General features: G+C 37.2%; 3 protein-coding genes across 3 annotated transcripts in view; all 3 read left to right on the plus strand.

Moving 5' to 3' along the window:
- Nucleotides 1-17,531, plus strand: part of LOC136260354 (uncharacterized) — a gene marked incomplete at its 3' end in the record, with an annotated part of 59,663 nt that extends 42,132 nt beyond the window's left edge. The window contains 3 exon segments of the mRNA XM_066054046.1: nucleotides 12,388-12,499; nucleotides 16,389-16,655; nucleotides 17,394-17,531. Of these exon segments, the coding sequence (XP_065910118.1) occupies nucleotides 12,454-12,499; nucleotides 16,389-16,655; nucleotides 17,394-17,531 (451 nt within the window).
- On the plus strand, nucleotides 17-12,340 carry LOC136260355 (uncharacterized). The gene is made up of 10 exons (XM_066054047.1): nucleotides 17-75; nucleotides 5,727-5,993; nucleotides 6,556-6,702; nucleotides 8,228-8,333; nucleotides 8,387-8,578; nucleotides 9,716-9,904; nucleotides 10,332-10,665; nucleotides 11,298-11,480; nucleotides 11,852-12,049; nucleotides 12,168-12,340. Coding segments are annotated over exons 1-6 (798 nt in total). The 5' UTR covers nucleotides 17-74; the 3' UTR covers nucleotides 9,801-9,904; nucleotides 10,332-10,665; nucleotides 11,298-11,480; nucleotides 11,852-12,049; nucleotides 12,168-12,340.
- LOC136260353 (zinc finger MYM-type protein 1-like) lies at nucleotides 543-3,472 on the plus strand. Its single transcript, XM_066054045.1, has one exon. The coding sequence runs from the start codon at nucleotides 628-630 to the stop codon at nucleotides 3,244-3,246; it is 2,619 nt and encodes an 872-aa protein (XP_065910117.1). The 5' UTR covers nucleotides 543-627; the 3' UTR covers nucleotides 3,247-3,472.
- Nucleotides 17,532-19,382: the final 1,851 nt, after the last annotated feature.

The raw sequence follows: 19,382 nt of genomic DNA on the forward strand, positions 1-19,382 counted from the left end.
ATTGCGCGAAGGAGAAAATTAGCGATGTCCGTGCAGGAGAGCCAGAAGCCACTTGTGTAAACAAGAAGATTACAAGTAAGTTTTTATGTTTGTAACATCTCAAGTCTCCATGCCAGCTGCCAGTGGATTCATTCACGTAAATAAACCATTAAAACACATGCCATGCTCTTTACAATACAATTACATATAAAATACAAGTATACAATTTTGTCTTGTGCAGCTGGCATGGCGAACTTCCTTTGTGTTGGTGTCAGGCGATTCAATACGTGCTTAATCTTTTTTGCCTTCAGGCACCTGGCGTAGCTACTAGGCTCTGGCTGGCTTGGCTGTCTTCCTTTATCTGGTTCATCTGGCTTGCATACTCCTACAGCATTGTGTAGCTATCTCCTGAAAGTTGTGTATGCATAACTATAGTGTGCACCCATCACTGTGCCATTGCTACATCACTGATGGACCTTACTTAACTCTAGTTGAAGTTGATATCTTTTTTTGTAATTAGGTTTATTGATTTTGTAATTACAGGGGCGTAGGAGCCACAGGTGCGCCGGGTGCTGGCGCACCCCTTTGATTTTAGCACATATCACGTGATCGTACATCACGTGATTCTTTTTGTATTGTACCCGAGTAATGGACAAGTGTCAGAGACGTATCGTCGAGTTTGTGGCAAGCAAGAAGAAAGCTGCTAGCACAGGTGCTAGGCCGAACAGCACAACCCAAGTTATAATCATCGATGATTCCGATCGAGATTCCGATAGTCAAGAAATGGATACAATTGAAGCGACCACGTTTTCATCCGTTTCCGCTGATGTTCCGGTTCGACAGTTAGACGAAGATTCGGATGAAGACGTTGAAAATAAAGAGGAAATACAGCTGATCCCACAGGTTAGTGCTGTTACACAACAATCACGCGAACAATTAAGCGAAGAAACGGTGTCTCAAGTGGACTCTCCAAGTAGTAATCTTGTAGGCACGCCGGAAATTAGTATTAGTGTAGCAAGGAACACAGCTTCTGACAGTGCCACTGTTTGTAGCACATCAGATGGCTGTGGTTGTGTTGGTTGTAGTGATTTAACTAGGCCAAACCAGCCATTGGATGTGTCCAAATCAAAATGTATGCAATCACATCTTAGCAAAGAAAGGCAGCTAGGGCAGAAGAAACAATACAATAGATCCATACAAACATCCTGGTATAATAAATACCCTTGGATTACTGTCTGCACCGGTCGGTATAAAATATACTGTAGGATCTGTTGCTTAGCAAAGCAACACGGACTATTGTCAACTTCAGTGCTTAAAAATTCATCATTTATCGGTGATGGATTTGGTAATTGGAACAAAGCCCTTGAAAGATTTCACATGCATGAAAATAGTGATATGCATCGTGAAGCAGTAGAGCGGCTTCAGTTGAGGGAGTCTAGTATCCACATTGGCTGTATACTAGACACCAGAGCTGCTCCTGAGCAAGAATTTCACAGGAGCATGCTTCTAAAGTTGTTACGGGCAATCAAATTTTTAGGAAAACAGGGTTTGGCTATTAGGGGTCACAATGAAAATGCAGAGGCTTTTCAAGGTAATCTGTACCAACTTCTCCTGTTACAAGCAGAAGATTGCCCAGGCATGAACGAATGGCTGAGACAACGTGAGTACATTTCACCAACAATTGTAGATGAGCTAATAAAATCAATGGGGAAAAGCATTCTCAGAGACATCATAAGTGAAGTCAGTAGTGCCCCATGGTATGCTATAATTGCTGACGAAGCCACTGATGTTTCAGGTACTGAGCAAGTATCTGTATCAGTTCGTTGGGTTAATAATTGCTATGAAGTTCATGAAGACCTCTTGGGCTTGAAAGAACTCCCTAATACTAAAGCCGTGACCATCCACCATGAAATCAAAGATGTGCTGATGAGATGTTCGTTGTCTATTTCTCAGTGTAGAGGGCAGGCTTACGATGGAGCTAGCAACATGAGCGGCATAAGGAATGGGGCCCAGGCACTATTCAAACAAGAAGAACCTAAAGCTCTTTATGTTCATTGCTTAGCACACAGTTTAAATCTATGTGTACAAGATGTTTCTAAAAAGTGCAAGCTTCTCCGAAACACCCTGGATTTTATTTATAACTTGGTCCAGCTTATAAAATTTTCTCCTAAAAGGCTAAACCTTTTTGAAACTTTAAAAAGCGATGTGACAGTGAACACAGGTGAAACACTGCCTTCATTGAGGACTCTCTGTCCAACTCGATGGACTGTGAGACATGGGGCTATAGCGAGTGTTTTAAAGAATTACAAAGTATTGTTAACTGCTCTTGATACCATACAGGAAGGGCATGATGAATATGCTGCAAAGGCAAGCGGGCTGTTAAATCGGATGGAGCAGTTTGATACTTTTTTTGGCTTAAAACTGGCTCACCAGATATTTGCTCCAGCTGAGCAGTGCTCCACCAATATTCAAGCAGTTAACATTACTGTTCAAGAAGCAATGAAGGCTGCCAATGTGCTTATTTCTCATCTTCGTTCAATACGAAATGAAAGCACATTTAATTGTTTTTATGAACGTGTCATCCATGAGTCACAGTCTCTGACTGCAGAACCCAAGTTGCCTAGAATCCACAAATTGCCTAGAAGGCTGGACCATGGGTCTTCTGCACCTCATCAACACTCGTGTACAAGAGACATGTATCGACAAACTTACTATGAGGCCATTGATACAGTATCAGAAGAAGTTAAAAGGCGATTTGATCAATCAGATATCCAATTGATCCGAGATATAGAGACCCTGTTGCTAACATGTGCTAATGGTACTGGTACAGACTCGTTGTCTCAGGCTTTAGTTAGGTTTCTTGAAGGAGATGTAGATGTCGAGCATTTGAAAGTTCAGTTGCGCATGCTGCCTGATGCGATAAAAACTGCACTCAATGGTACCATCAAAAGAGTCACCAATGTTAGAACTATAGCAGATGCCATGATGCAATCAGAAATTTATCAAAATATGCTCTGTGAAGTTAATAAAGTTCTTTTGCTATATTTCACATTTCCTGTGACTACTTCCACTGCTGAAAGATCATTTTCAAGTCTCCGTAGAATTAAAACTTACTTGCGGAATACGATTAGTGCCTGTAAATTGAACAACCTGTTGCTTATGCATGTTCACCAGCATAGAACTGATAAATTAGATTTAGTTTCAATTGCGAGGGAATTTATATCTGTCAACTCCAGAAGAATGAGCTATTTTGGCAAAACAATGTAACAAACTATTTTGGTAAAACAATGTAACACTCTATTCATAATATGTAGCTACTTAGTTTTATTGTGTGTATTAACTTTCCTTTACAGCATGCATTCTCAATGCTCATGTACATAATGCCATTATACCAGTAGCTATACTACATATATATATCAAGTCAGTATTAATTCCATTGATTTTATGTTGTAACATGTTCAGTTTAATCTAATTACATGAATTTTATGCAGTATTTTTGCTATAATGTTGTCAGCGTCTGGGGGGCTGCGCCCCCCAGACCCCCTGCGGGTGAGTCGCCTCCAGCCTCAGCACCCTTGCCCTCAAAATCTTCCTACGCCCCTGAATTATTAAGTAGTTCATGTTCCTTTTGTATTTGTTTGTGTGTAATTGTACATGTGAATGTATGTTCTGTGTTGGGGATCACCTTGTACAGGCAGTATTGCCTTTTGTGTTACCCATCTTTGGAAAAATTGATAATAATAATAATAATAATAATAATATATACAGTGTTGTATATTGGCTAATAATTTTTATCTGGTGATGTTGCCTATAATGTATTGCTGCATACAATACTGCAATAATGTATAGTTCTCTCCTGTATGTTTTGTATACATATACTTTGTACACATCACTGTGCCATTACCACACCAATGATGTACTGGCACTTAGCTACTGGTGGCCTTTAGTTACGATGCCACTATTGTGTTATATCTGTCACTACTGTGACATATTGAGATGATTTGGGGATCATACCTTCACCACCTAATAGCCTCACCATGGGGCTGTTACGTTGGTGTATGTACTTGGTTGTATTTGACACGGTCCTAGTAATAATAATAATAATCAAACTTGCCTGGCCTTATGTATGTCTCATGGGGAAACTGTAGAAATCATCTGTGAATGGGATCAAAATGGAATGAAGAGATTGTATTGTATGGAATCAAACAATTAAGATACTCTCAAAGAAGTGCCCCAGAAGACTAACCAGCAAGCAAAATGAGGATTTACGAGAGTTTAGTACTATAGATTGTCAGCTATTGAGGCCTTCAGGCAAAATCATTTGTTGGTCACAGTTGGTTCTATAGGACTATTGATAACATGTTTTAACATTGCTGGCACATAGTACAATTGATTGATTCATTGATCAATACTGAAGTCATATCGTACCATGCTCCAGGTGTGGGTTAGGGAGTAATGAGGTGTTAGTCTTGCATAAATTACTTGATACACAGTGTGCTATTGACAAACTTTTCCTTGACCATCGACTACTCTGTTTATTTTAATGCACCATTTACATATCTGTTCTAAGAACTTGACCATTTGCAGTTACCATATTTACTTGGTTAAATGTTGCGGTGTTTATTACTAAAGGTCAATGTGGCGACTACTCAAATTTTACCACCATTCGATGCTAGAAAATGATATTTCAGCCATTATTTTCAAAATTGATCGTTGCACCACTCGAGTGTGGCTATTATAACCAAGTAAATACAGTAAGCCTTGTCTAGTACATATGTACATTGTGTATGGCCAAATTTATTTGAGGGTCTAAAGTTTCAAGGGCACGTTAACAAAGAGCTTGGATTCCAATGTGTTCCCAATAGTTTAATATTTCTGGAGAAGTAAAACATTTATCCTGCTTAAATTTCTAAATGTTTAGGAGTGTAGCAATATAATTATGTGTTCAATATAGGTCCATGAGAGTACCTGTATGATTAGCTTCTTTAAAGAGGCCTTAGACAAATGAGTTTCTGTGACATAATTCTATGTACGTAATTTTGTGATGCAAATAATGTTTCTGACTACCTGTATCTAACACGTGTGGCATTCTCGTTTAGGTCCCTAGTACACACATATGAGATGTTATCATTGGTGTTGACCTAGTGCTCTGTATGATTGTGTACCTTTTACAGTGTACCCATCCAGAAAAGTTAATGATAGGCTAGAATACAACAGTTGATTATAAAACAGTGAAATTTCGAAGCAAAAATGTGAACTCTAAAACAGCTGATTTTAAAATCTAAGGCTCATATTATTACTTCTCAATATTATTGGATATTACCTTAAGGGGTGAGGACTTACTTAACATGGTCTGACTAATGAGGTCGTGAAGTACACCTTCCCAGCTTGTGCATGTTGTATGCTTGTACTGTACAACTTCCATGAGTGTTACATACATGTATTGGTGAGACTGGACGCATGTATCATGCAACTGCTAAATTAATGTGTACTAAATCATGTCACAGTAACATTATAGTAAATCCCCTTACTAACTGTCAATTACGAACTGTTAAATTCATGGAATAATGTGATCTCAGTTACTACTTAATCATGTGACTTGTATGTATGTTATCCACTGTTGATGGGTATATACTGGGTCCACAGCCATGACCTTGTGCCAAGTTCTGGATGCATTGAGGCTACATGATAATTATCCCTATTACTCGCACACATTTTTTTTCAACTGTGTGTTTCTGTATTATTAGTGCACCAAAGACCAACTGCAAGGGAGCTAAATAGAATATTGACCAAGTATTGTCCCCAATGGAAATCCATTGGTCTTCATCTGGGCCTAACCAAAGAATCACTTGAAATTATTGAGTTGAATCATCACCATGTGCATCCAAATGAATGCTTCAGGGACATACTTCATCGGTGGCTGAAAATTGATGTGAACGCATCATGGCGTACTCTGGAATTGAGTATCACTAATGCTAAGAGAGAGAAAGAGGGTTACGATCCACTTAATAGCAGTAAGTATTAACTTCTATTTTGTACCTATAAATGGTTATTACTCTTTGTATGGTTTCATGTTGATGTTTAGTTAATTGTGTGGGCGAAGTTTACAATGGGATGTTGTTTTCTGGCTTTATACATATACTCACTTTCCGTACATGTTAGTAGGTACATCTGTGTATCTAAGGGCTGTAATGTCTTGTTACAATTGTTTTTCAGCTTGGCTATATAGCTACATACCCAAGCAGTGCTACATATAATTGGTTAACTAGTACACTTACCCATCATTAAGCTAGTTGTCTTTAGCATGTTTACGGTTTTACTAACTTTATGTCTTCCTACTGTACTTATTGTTATTGTGATAATGAATTTTCTGCTATTGCCCTAACAGATCAATACATTGATTTCACAGAAATCCTTAGGGTTAGGCTATGCACGTTGTATGCTATCAGTTGGATAAAGTTTATTGTTAACTAAATAATTGAGCGTTTACTGTTCTGTAATGCATACACTTAATTATGTCATGAAATATGTATAATGTATAGTATATTAAAACTGGTTCTGTTTACATGATACCAGTGCCACCAATACAGCCTCAGTCAATGCCACCTCCTCAACCTCAGTCAATGCTAGTACAACCTAACCCAGGTCAACAAATGCCAGTTCAGCCATTAGGAAGTCGTCCAGTTGATGTTAGGGCACATCAAATACAAGGATCAGCTAATAGTATGTGTATAGAGATACATGTATACACAGCAGATAAAGTACATATCTACATGTATGGATCAAGTGTCAACCTCTTGTGCTCTAAAATCTGATACTACAATGTGGGTATTTTGGGTACATCTCTCTAAAGACCTTGATAATAATCAGTACACTGTATAGTCCCCTTTGTATACAGAAACATACACGTAGGCTATTATTCTTGAATTGTAATAGACTAAAAGTGATGCTTATAAAGATAATGCTATGAGATATGGCACACGCACGTGCACACACACATGCCGTATACCAGGAGATTTCATGGTACTTACTTTTCATGGTTTTTGTGGTTAGAAGGCTACCATGAAGTTTTATCATGTGAAAATTTATGCGTGTCGACCTGTGCAGGTAGAAATCACTGCAACATTTAGTCTCAATGCTAGCGCATGTTTGTGGATACCTATATCACATCTACTAGTACAAGAATGTTTGGCTTTCTCAATTTGATATTCACCTCTCGTGTTTACTGCCTTGCATGCATAGCCTTTGCAGACAGCAAGATGTGTTTCCTGTAAGTGTGTGTGGCTTTGTGCCTACCTACAAATTTCAACTCACCTTATTGATAAATTAGCGTGGCTCCACATATTCTATCACACATTCCAGATATTAAAGTGGGTGTGGTTCATGAAAGAAGATTGCCAACTACAAGACTAGACCTCTTTTCACAGGGACTGTACTACTGTACTACTTGTTTCAGATGTTAGCAATCAGTGTAACACTTGAAGTAACAGACCTTTTGTAACTACTTCATAGCCATGTGGTCAAATTTTAGAATCAAGCAATAGTGATTCATGATTTTTACGTGAAATTTAAATTTTTTAATAATCCTGACATCCATGAAATATACAATGCAAAAAATTAATCCTGCACATTGTGAACTGTACATACCTTGAAAATGTCCAGGTATATGGTACCAAAAGTCAAAGCTGCTAGTACACTAACAGCTTGTATTGTGATGTGTGCTCATTTATAGGAGCCTTGCATTGCTTATGAGTTCCTGCCATAAGCCATCAATGCCACACAACCTTTGACACCAGTCCTGCAGCTACCAGTCGCTAACCATAACCCATTACCACTGATAAGGACTACAGAAAAACAGCCAATTATCAGCCTCTGTTTATCACCAGTCAGATTATTAGTAGAACTCTAATTTAATAGGAACAACTACAAGTATAAGTCATGGGTGGACATTTGCCTACCAAGCCCACCCTGTACAGCTAACTAGAGATCTTGTGTGTATGTAAATATTTTTAATGCCTCACATGAATTTGAGCATATGTCTTGCGTGTGTTATTCACTCTGTCTTAGCTAACATAGTAAGGTTATGAAGTTCTGTAACTGTGTTTGGGACCTACTTGAAATGGTCACTTTAAGATGTGACTTGGTAAAGATAAAAGTTGTAACTGATAAATGAGGCTATACTGTATGTGCACTGTGCTACATATTTAATATTGATTGTTATAGTTTGTGTGCTTTCTTGCTCCTGCAGGGACTGGCATCCGGCCAGAGTTTGCTCCCGTTACTGATGCTGGTAAAGGCATTGTTAAAGACACTGTGTTCACTGAAGTTAAAAGAGCTGTATGTCGTATTGATGCGTAAGGGAAAGATAACAACTGTTATGAGTTGTTATGACTGTATATCACTGTAGGAATATGGTGGGGACTGGATTTATTGGATACATGAAGTTGGGGAGTAGGTACTCAATGGTTTTGGTCACCAACAATCATGTGATTGCTGACGAGGAAGATGCTATGGGCAGTCGGCTAACATTTGAGAATGCTCTTCCTGGTTCCAGATGTGTTCTATATGGATATAAAATATTTGTACAGGGAAGCTTCTGGTGCAGTCCAATGAGTGATGTACGTATGCATGTGTGTGTGTGTGTGTGTGTGTGCGTGTGTGTGTGTGTGTGTGTGTGCATGTAAACTATCATACATTGTATATCCCGAAAGAAAATGGAGTCTGCCTATCTGTGCCTGCTTAACCACAGTGAAAAGGCTAGAGGCTAAATGACATTATGCACAATCACCATTTTATGCAACAATAATGAGCTCACGTGTAAAGTGTACTTTTGACAAATGCCAGCTTCAAGTTTTACCTTTCATCTTTCATCTCTATTCGTCTTCTTCAAAAGAAAGTATACCAAACCATCGATTTTTCATACTGGCATATTTCTGTACAGGCACATGTAGCTACTGTATAGCTGGAAATTTTCAAGGGACGAAAAGATTCATAAAAGTGTATGTTTGAGGCAAAAGTCAAGGTTACACATAAAGCTATTATCTTTATTTTAAAAACATTTCTTATACTTATGTAAATAAAAAAATGCAAAAATCGTATTGTACACAGTTTTGCAAGTTGCATCCCTCAGCAAAATGCCACGAATTATCTAAAGCGCGTTGATGGCTACATTTATAGAGATCATTTTGTTGCAGAAAGTAGAACATGTTGCCCTACAATCTTGTTGATTTATCATGTGGGATACCGTATAAAGGGAACTTTGGTGGGGGAAAACTTTGGCAAATTTAGTGATTTGCTACAAATTCGCCTGTTTTACCCTCCAATTATAACTGAATAGTTAAACAATCCCATAAACCCCTTCCTTAAGCTATAGTTGTAGCACCTCTCATTAGCATCTGTATAGCTAAACACTGAGCTTAAATTTGCCAAAGTTTCCCTCTATACGGTACCTTCTCACTTGAGAACAGCAGCATGGTCTAGTCTAATAAAGCAATCACCCTATTACAACAGTCATGTGTAGTATTCTAATGCACTGCTATGTTACAATGTCATGCATACCATTATGTCTTTTTTCACTACTTGAATTGATGTTTTAAGTAAGTCCCTGTAATAGTACTCATTTTGCATGCAGTGGTCTAATTACATAAACTCAGTATTTGTGTGGTTTATAAAAGTCTATTATTGTACCAGGTAATGTGAAGTCTACCTACAGTAACTGTGTTGCTTTTTTTTGTAGCTGGACTATACTGTCATTGAAATTCATGAGAGAGAGAGTTGATAGACCCATTCACCTCTACACCATTAAATATTATTCCCCTTGATCTACTAAGACCAACTCCCATCAAAGACAATGACCAGGTTCATGTTATCCAACACCCTCATGGTGGAGAGTTATCATTTTCATCCTCTGAATCATATGTAAAATGTAAGTACATTGTTCTACCTCAGCTTAGAGAAATCTCTCTCAAACAGTGTTGTATTGTAACAACATTGTTGTGAACTATGTTCACTTATTGCAAAAGTGAGAATCATCGCTCACTTTAAAATTTCCTATATTTTAACATATGAACAAAATAATTTGGACAGCAAATTCTGTCCACTGTATGAAATCAGAATTGCAGCAGAAAACATTTGTAATAAATTACAACATTATATTGCATAAATTACAACATAATTATTGTATCAAACCACCAGTGAAGTTGTCCTTTCGTGTGTGTATATTAATTCCCTATTTAGAATTGACTGTGGGTAGTTTTATATGTAGTAGCATGACAAATTTGTTTTACTCTCTACAGAGCAATGTCCATTAATGCAGTACACAACGTTTGTAATGATGCGTTAATTCCTTCTAGGTCCTCTGCTGTTGTACTGATGTACCACAGAGGAAGGTTCTTCGGGATCACCTGTCTTAAAAGAAGTTCAGGCAAACTTAAAAGTTGTGGCACTACATAGAGGAGGAAGAAAGGGAACTTGAAAGGTGGCTACTGGGTTGTTACCTACGTGAAGAGCAAAGAAGGGTTCAACATGGCATTGGTAACCAACAACCATGTCATTAAGACAGCTGGAGATGCTATGGCTAGTCGAATAACCTTCAAAAATGTGTTTCCTGACCACAAAGTTACCCTCAAAGGATTCCAGATAATTTTTAAAGAAAAGGATGCATTTCGGTACAATCCTGAAACTGAGGTATTCTCTCTGTTATGTTTCAGTATAACATAACTTATGATGATACAAACTACATATAGTAGTAGCATTGTAGAATTTTAATCATGTACCAAAAAAGGTCACTATTTGACCTTTAAATGAAATAAAGTAGTTGAGTTGCCCAGCCAAGCGTTCAATGAGTCAATGACTGGTCATAGTAGGTACTGATTACAGTGTTGATAATGGCACTTCCTTCATGATGTAGTAGACCACATTATGTCCCACAGTTACCCAATTCTTAACTGTGCTACTTTTCATCACAAGATGGCATGTTGACCATCAAACAGGATCAGAAGACAGTAACCAGATTCTGTAAATTTTGACATATGAAATTGGACACTGTACAACTTAATGTGGTGCATGACTTACTGTGTCTTACACTACGTATGTGTTTGTCATTTAATTGTATGTGCAACTACTGTCATTAACTCCACGTATAGCATCCACCCTGTTCCCTATCCAAATACTGACACAAAACATACATGTACGTTGCTCATGTCAATGTTTTGGTAGGAAAGAGTTTATCCACTTTGTGCATAGTTGTAAGTACGTAATAGTTTTAGATTCTATTTTACAGCAGAATGGTTAGCCTATGTACCCATTACATATTGTAGTTGGGCTACACCATTATTGAAATTGACGAGACTAAAATGAAGGATCCTGAGACTGGAAAACGACTTGACATTGAGCCAATATACTTGATGTACCTAGCTGACATCAGGACTGATGACCAAGTGTATGTTATACAACATCCTCGTGGTGGTAAACTGGCATTTTCATCATCGCAGTGCACTGTAGTAGGTTATGCGTGTAGTGTAGTGTATACTTAAGAGTGAAAGCCTAGTACCCTAGTACTGCATAATGGGGATGACTCAAAACAGAATTTTAAACTACAGTTTTTAAAATGCATAACTGCTGAAATGCAGCCATGAAGGTTGGCTAAGGAATCCCTATAGGCATACACACATCTAGACCAATTTCTCTACACAAATTTGTGCTTATGTTGTTTCTTGTTCATTTGATACTCCATTCAGGCATGCAAACAATTGCACTAATTTTTAATTAATATTATTGTTTACTTACTGGTTGTGGTCACATCCCCATATCACTATGCATGTATATTTGAGATACAATTGTAGCATGCATGATTATGGAATCTCTGTTTTAGCACCGCTACTACTATACGAATGCACAACAGAGATGGGTTCTTCAGGATCACCAGTTCTGAAGGAGGTTGATGGGGACCTAAAGATTGTGGCACTACATCGTGGTGGCAGAGACAAACAATGGGATTGTGGCGGGTACAATTGTGGAACACTTATATAGTAAATAGTGAATCATCTTAATGGTCAACAATGTTTATGATGTAAGCCAGCAATATGTTATAGCATTGCGTTCTACTATGGACTCTTTTGTGTGTGGATAACAGTGTCGAGTCTTTATGTGTACTAATTAAGTCATTTCCTTCTTTTTTCTGTCTTTAGTGCCAACCAGGATCGAACGAGTTGCAACAGGGATGATTAACTTGCCCACTTAGCTTTGATATTTCTAACACAATTTTTTGTATGTGTTGTACTGTCATCATCTGTAACTAGTTTTGTCTATTGTACACTTCCAGTGATTTTTTTTTTTATCAGTTGACTCTGAATTTTTCACACACGGAAAATTACGGGTCACCATAAATGTTAATAGTGTTACGAGCATAGATACTACACCCACCGTGATACGAGCTATCCATGTTATGGCGTCGCGATCCTACTGCGATTGGTGATGGCTGCAGAGGCCGCGAAGTGTTTGGTGTACCTTGGAAAGCCTTGTGAGTGTTATATCGCTTGAAATACTCTAGTTTCGTCATAGATTATATGGTTTCATGAAACATGAGGCCTTTTAGCACGAGAATGCATAAGCGAACGAAGCAAACCCAGAGCTCGAGACTCGTACTTTAGTTTTGCAACTAGTTTAAAGTGAATAGAGTATATTTTATCATCTACGAAACTGAGTAATGAACACTTGATAATGAGAGATTGATTGTATATTCCCCCCCATAATACTATTATCTGATAATGCAGTTGTGTTTTTGCTCTTGATAATTATTCAGTTTGCTCCAATTTGATTATGCACTTATCAATGTCAAGCCCCACCTACCCCAGGTTGTAGCACTGCTTGACCCGCTAAAAATGTTTCAAAATCTTTTTGTTCCAATGTCTGACACAACATACAGTGTTCATTACAGCCCTTTCCTGAACCTGTAATGGAGACAAACCAGACACATCTGTTGTTGACACCTTTGCTAATCATCTGGTTGGCAGAAATGTTAACTAACTCTCTTGAGAGAAAAAATCTACTTCAGGATCCAGCTGAATTTGTACATACTAAAGGCCAGACCGCTTTTTTTCTCTAGTAGGGATAGAAAAAAGGAAAGGAAATTTTTGAAAATAAATGTTATGAAACTGAAGGCTGTTTTTACATACAAAATATCATGAGGCCTTCATTTACCACGTGCCGGCCTAAGATGGCAATCATGTTCCTGGGCTTGGCACCGTTATTGTCAGCATCATGGAAGTAAAATTATATAATAGCCAAATTAATTGATATTGTAGTACAAAATTACTAGGATATATCCTTGGCGTTAATGAAGAGGAGAAAAAAAATCTGTGAAATAGTTCTTTACAATTTGGAAGCAATTTTTATTGTAAATGCTAATGCGATACATGCCTGATCAATTAACCCAAAACCATTCAGATGATTTAAGAATTTTGAGACAATTAACATTGCGATATTAAATGGCTTAGATCAAGCAGTGTGACTAGAACAATGAGTATATTCTCTCTATATGAATTATTTCCATTGTGATGACTGCCATAATCTCAATCTATTTACAAAATTCAAATAACTGAAAAATGGTATGGCCAATCCACTCTGACCCTGAAAAACAACATATGATATGACTGGTGAATTAACCCACACATACTGCATCAAAAGAAAGAAATAGTGCTGCGTGCCAGCTATCAATTATTGTCTGAAAAGTAAAGTATCCTTTACACTTTGTTATCAGCTATATATGTTCAACCCATTGCACAGCATTACGAATCAAGAACTTTTCGAAAAAAGCACCTCTGCAATCAAAGAAGCCATTATAAAATATATGGACAATTTCCATTAAGAAAGGAAGCAATCACCCTCTACTGACACAAAAGAGGACACTGGTAAGCTGGTAAGTCCATGAAGAATGCGTTGTATCTACTGCGGCATGCCTAAAGCATTGTCGAACAGTGAAAAAATCAAGCCCATAACCTTAGCTGTTATCGAGTTACACTTGTCTAAAAGTATCAGTCAGTCAGTTACTAAGTCAGTAGAAAATTCCATTTAATAATTTTTAAAAAAATTATAGCAACTTATTGAAAGCATTTCGGGTCGATCTGAAGTCTTGTTTGGGCTTAGTTTCATCATCGTCAGGGAAAAGTGAGGCTGCTTTTTGGGTGATGTTTTTTCATGGGCCAGGCCCAAACATTTGTGGTCCCTACTATACAGTACGATACTGCTATACAGTAGTACTATCGTACTGTATATCCCATAGGTTATGTGTATATTAGTTGATTCATGCTACAATATATTCCGAGTAATGCCTTACTTAAAGGGTATGATGAATGAGGAGATGTGCCATAATCACACTTTGCCATACACATTGCACCATTAAATTGTAGTGGTCCAAAGTGACTGCTCTGGAATCTTGAACATTATAATTGACCTTGCTATGTACATTATATTTGAGGGGCAAAATTTCAAGGCAGACAGGGCACATTAACAAAAGAAAGCTTTGAATGTGGATTGAGGATCGATTGAATTTGCTGTACTTACGTACCACACATAGATAAATCTTTTTTCAGATTTCTTTTAAAACCTTCAAGTGGTAAATCCCTTTAAGAGTACAGCAGTGTACATACTCAAAGGCTGTTATTCTATATTGGTACATGTGTGTGCATCTTGAAGTGAAGAGGCCATAGACAACTGACACATTTTTCATGTAATTTTGTGATGCAAATGAAGATTCTCACTCCCAGTATCTAACACACCTGATTTTTAAACGTAGGTCTCCAGTGAGATAGTAGTACATAGATCCTGTACTCTCTGTACCTATAATGATGTACCTACCCATGTATGAAAGTTAACAGTAGTGAAATACAACGTGACAGATCTTTTTAGTCATGATAGGAATGTGCCGATTAAAATTGAAAGTACATACAATTGCTTATTGACAATATTACCTTAAGGGATAAGAACCTACTTGCACTGTAATGAAGTTATGAAAACCTAGTTGACATGGTCACTACAATGAAGTGGTCTTATTTTAAGGATATAAAGTTCTCCTTCCCAGCTTGAAGTAGTTTGTATGGTCAAAGTTGGGGTAGTTACTTCAGACAAGTAACTAGTTACTAGTTACACGTTACTTTTATCCCATGTAACTTAGTTACAGCTACAGTTACTTTTCAAAAGGTAACTAAGTACTCTAGTTACTAGTTACTTTCGTAGTATAAATTATGACTTGTTTTTAGCTTTTTAAACATGAATTTTGCTAAGATATACATCATTAAGGGATGCAATACATTTGTGCACTTAAAATAACAATTCTGTTGCTATTTCAGGTCAGTTTCAATTATTGCTACGTCTGTTACTCAAGCTGAATCATAGAGAACAGTACACAGAATCTGTCTATTTAATGTGACTGTAGCATATGACACAAAAATTGAAGTGGTCTTGCTTTTAAAGCATACTTAGTTATAGTTACAATGTAACTATTGTAATTAGTTACTATTGTAACTTAGTTACTTTTAAGACAGTTACTAGTTACAAAGCAAGTAACTCGTTATATTACTAGTTACTTTAAAAGTAATCAGTTACGTAACTTAGTTACAAAAGTAACTAGTTACCCCCAACTCTGTGTATGGTACATGAATGTATCATGCAACATACATGTTTATGAGGGGATATGTACGTGTTCCATGTATGTAATTTATTACAACTAACTCTTGATTGCTAAGTGAAGTTTACTGTGTGAAGTTTACTGTATGATAGTGGATGTCTTATTTCTGGTATAGATGTTACATATGTATTATACATTGCAAATGAATGGATCCCCGTTTATCAGTGAAGTGTGTTTGTGTGTGTGTGTGTGTGTGTGTGTGTGTGTGTGTGTGTGTGTGTGTGTGTGTGTGTGTGTGTGTGTGTGTGTGTGTGTGTGTGTGTGTGTGTTAGACTGCTAAATTTATGTTTACTAAATCATGTTCATTATAGTAAATCCCAGTGGGTTTTCCCTGACTTATCCATTACAAACTAACAAACTACTTCTGTTATTATTATCATCAACTATTTGATGAATTCAACACCTTCATTGAAATAAAGTGATCTAAATCACTATTTACATGCATTTATCAATGTATTTTTGTTATATAACACTGTTGGAGTGCTATATTCAATACCAAGAAAATGTTTGCTTTTGTTTGATCAATGACATCAGGATTACCATCGTGGTTACTGGGTCAACATCCATAACCCGGTTTTATCCCTGTGGATGCATTGGGACTACATGCTAAGTGTCCCTATTATGTACACTTAATACAGTGGGGTGTCCATGTATATTTCAGGAGATGCTCCACTGTATTTGTAAACCACTTTTTTTTTTCAACTGTGTTCCTCTACACCTTCAGTGGACCAAAGACCAACCGCAAAGGAGCTGAATAGAATTTTAACCAAATATTGCCCACAATGGAAATCTATTGGCCTTCATCTGGGCCTAACAAAAGAATCACTTGAAGTTATTGAGCTAAATCATCACCATGTGCAGCCAAATGAATGCTTCAGGGACACTCTCCATCGGTGGCTGGAAATTGATGTGAATGCATCATGGCGTACCCTGGAATTGTGTATCACTAATGCTAGGAGAGAAAAGGAAGGATATGATCCTCTTGATAGCAGTAAGTATCAACGACATACGAGTCTATTTTAAATCTTTTGTTTATTCTTTGACTGGTTTCATGTTGATGTTTAGTGTACAAATTGTGTGACATGGGATGATGTATTTTGTTTGTTTTCTTATTTCTAGCTATGTAAGTATATGCATATGTACTATACCATACATAACAGTTTTCATATATTGTCTCTATGTATTTGTGTAAATGCACAAGGGCTGTAAATTTGGAGGCGCAATTATTGCTCTATTGCAGTATATACACTGAAACTTCTCTAATCTGATACCTCTGTAAGATTTTATCTATGTAGTAATCCAACATCCTTGTTAATCTGACACAATCTTTCAATGAGTGTTGGATTATAAAGGTTTCATGTTATAGTTGATGTCTTGGCACTAAAAGCTGTAAATGGACTTGCTTTATTGTTTTTCAGCTTTCCTTTTGTTTGGCTGTAAAGCTACATACACCAAGCAGTGCTGAGTTAACTAGTATACCAGCATGCCAACTTTATCAGATCAATCGAATACTCGCCTGTCATTAAGCTAGTAGTCTTTAACATGTCATTTTTTTTAGCAACTTGGAAACTTCTATTGATCTTACTACTTATTGTGATAATGAATTTTCTGCTATGTATTGCTCAGCATATTAGGGACATACTATACATATTATGTAATGTACCATCAAGTTATTTAAAAACGCTGAACTGTCATGAAATATAAAACTGGTTCTGTCTACATGATACAGTGCCACCAATGCAATCTCAGTCAATGTCACCTCAATCTCAGTCAATGTCACCTCAATCTCTGGCACAACCTAACCCGATGCCAAATAGAAACCATCCAGTTGGTGTTAGGGCACATCTACCTCAAGGATCAACTAACGGTAGGTCATATAATGGGTACTTTAGAGGTACATGTGTATACAGTAGAACCTCTCTTGACAATAGAAAAGTCATTATATACAAGTAGTTGGTACTATAATACATGTATCTATGTAGCTAGTAGTACACTTGATCTATTCCCAGAATTTTTGTTACTGGCTTTTGAGGTAAAATTGTTATGAAGGTAATCCCTAAAATGTGAGATAATACCAGAACACTAGCCCATTTGTATTAGTGTACACGTACATTTAGACCCTTGACACCTCTTTTAAATAATTTGATAATTGGTACACTAGTCCATTGTTCCATTTGTATTCACAATAATGTTAGGAGGCTCTTCCTACGTTTAGTATCAAATGGTATGGTCATACCGTTTAAGTAGGAATCCAGGTGAAAACTTTGCGCGCCGCCCAAAATTCCGCCTTTAAAAATCATTCTAGAGATATCTTGCAAGACTAAAATCACCTTCACGAAATAGTACTAGTCCATATAATACATAAAATAGTATTAAATGCAACAAAACGCTTACAGGTTGCCAGATACAGAGTTTAAAAATCGCTAAAAGCTTGAATTTTAGACTGACTGCCTGACTGCCTGACTGACCACAGTCACAAGCCTAGAGGCCAAATGAAGCAGTGCACGGCCACCATTTTACTCCACAATAACAAACTCACCAGTGGGATGTGCCTTTTGGGGTTCTGATGAGTGTGTGCCCTCTGTGCTTTGTCTTTTCTTTTATCTTCAATCAAGCTGCTTGTCTTCTTCTTCATCCAACGAAACCATATCAAGGCATTAATTTTCCGTACCAACACTTTCTTTAAGCAGCATAATACACCATGCACAAAGGTGCTTAGACTACGCTACTCTACTGTACGGAGGCATAGATTATATATTCCTTACTGATATAATCTATGTGGGAGGCTACTGTACGGATCGAGGTACTGGTACTAGATAGCTTTCACGATGAGATCACGCCCATTCTTCATTCTACGCATTATCGATCTATCGATTGAAACCACAACCACGATGACACACCCTTTTACGCTAGCTGTATTTCAGTGACCACACACCTTCAAGTTGGAAGGCTGACTCAAGATACTCTAATAATCGATCGAAATAACGCCCCCTTTTGGACAAGCGTACGTCTTTGCAGGCTGACTCAAGATACTCTAATACAGCAGTTGCCCTAATAGAACAGTCACATGTTTATAGCTAGCTGTATGCCTTAACAAAATAATTAAACAAACTAGTATATTAAAAATTATGAATTTAAAAATGAAGTAGGAATCCAAGCGATAAAAAGTAGTGAAACAAGAGATGAACGATGGTAGCTATTACAGCATAGCTCGGTGGGAAATTCCTACTTTGGCATTGAACACAAAATAATTGCTATACCATGCCAAAGTAGGGATTTCCCACCGAGCTATGCTGTAATAGCTACCATCATTCATCTCTTGTTTCACTACTTTTTATCGCTTGGATTCCTACTTCATTTTTAAATTCATAATTTTTAATATACTATTTGTATGTAAACATTTACGTAAGCCACAGGACATCTCACCAATATGTGGACACTTATTGATGGCCCTTCATTAAAAAAATTTTTTTTAAGGATCCTCTGAATCTTCCTTTAAAACTTCTGATTATTTATTTGTTCCTGCATATTTTTCCTAAACTTATTCCTGAGAGTGATGCTATAATAAGGAAGTGTATTTTATACCATTTTGAGGGGGGAAAACGATTATAGAAAAAAAACAAAAAAAAAAACAAGCATAAAATCGAAATAAAAGATCAAGATACAGGTATACGTATATGTAATAGGACGGATGGCTGTGGTATTCGGGATTAATAGT

This window comes from Dysidea avara, chromosome 7 (genome assembly GCF_963678975.1).
Source record: "Dysidea avara chromosome 7, odDysAvar1.4, whole genome shotgun sequence".
Classification (NCBI taxonomy): Eukaryota; Metazoa; Porifera; class Demospongiae; order Dictyoceratida; family Dysideidae; genus Dysidea; species Dysidea avara.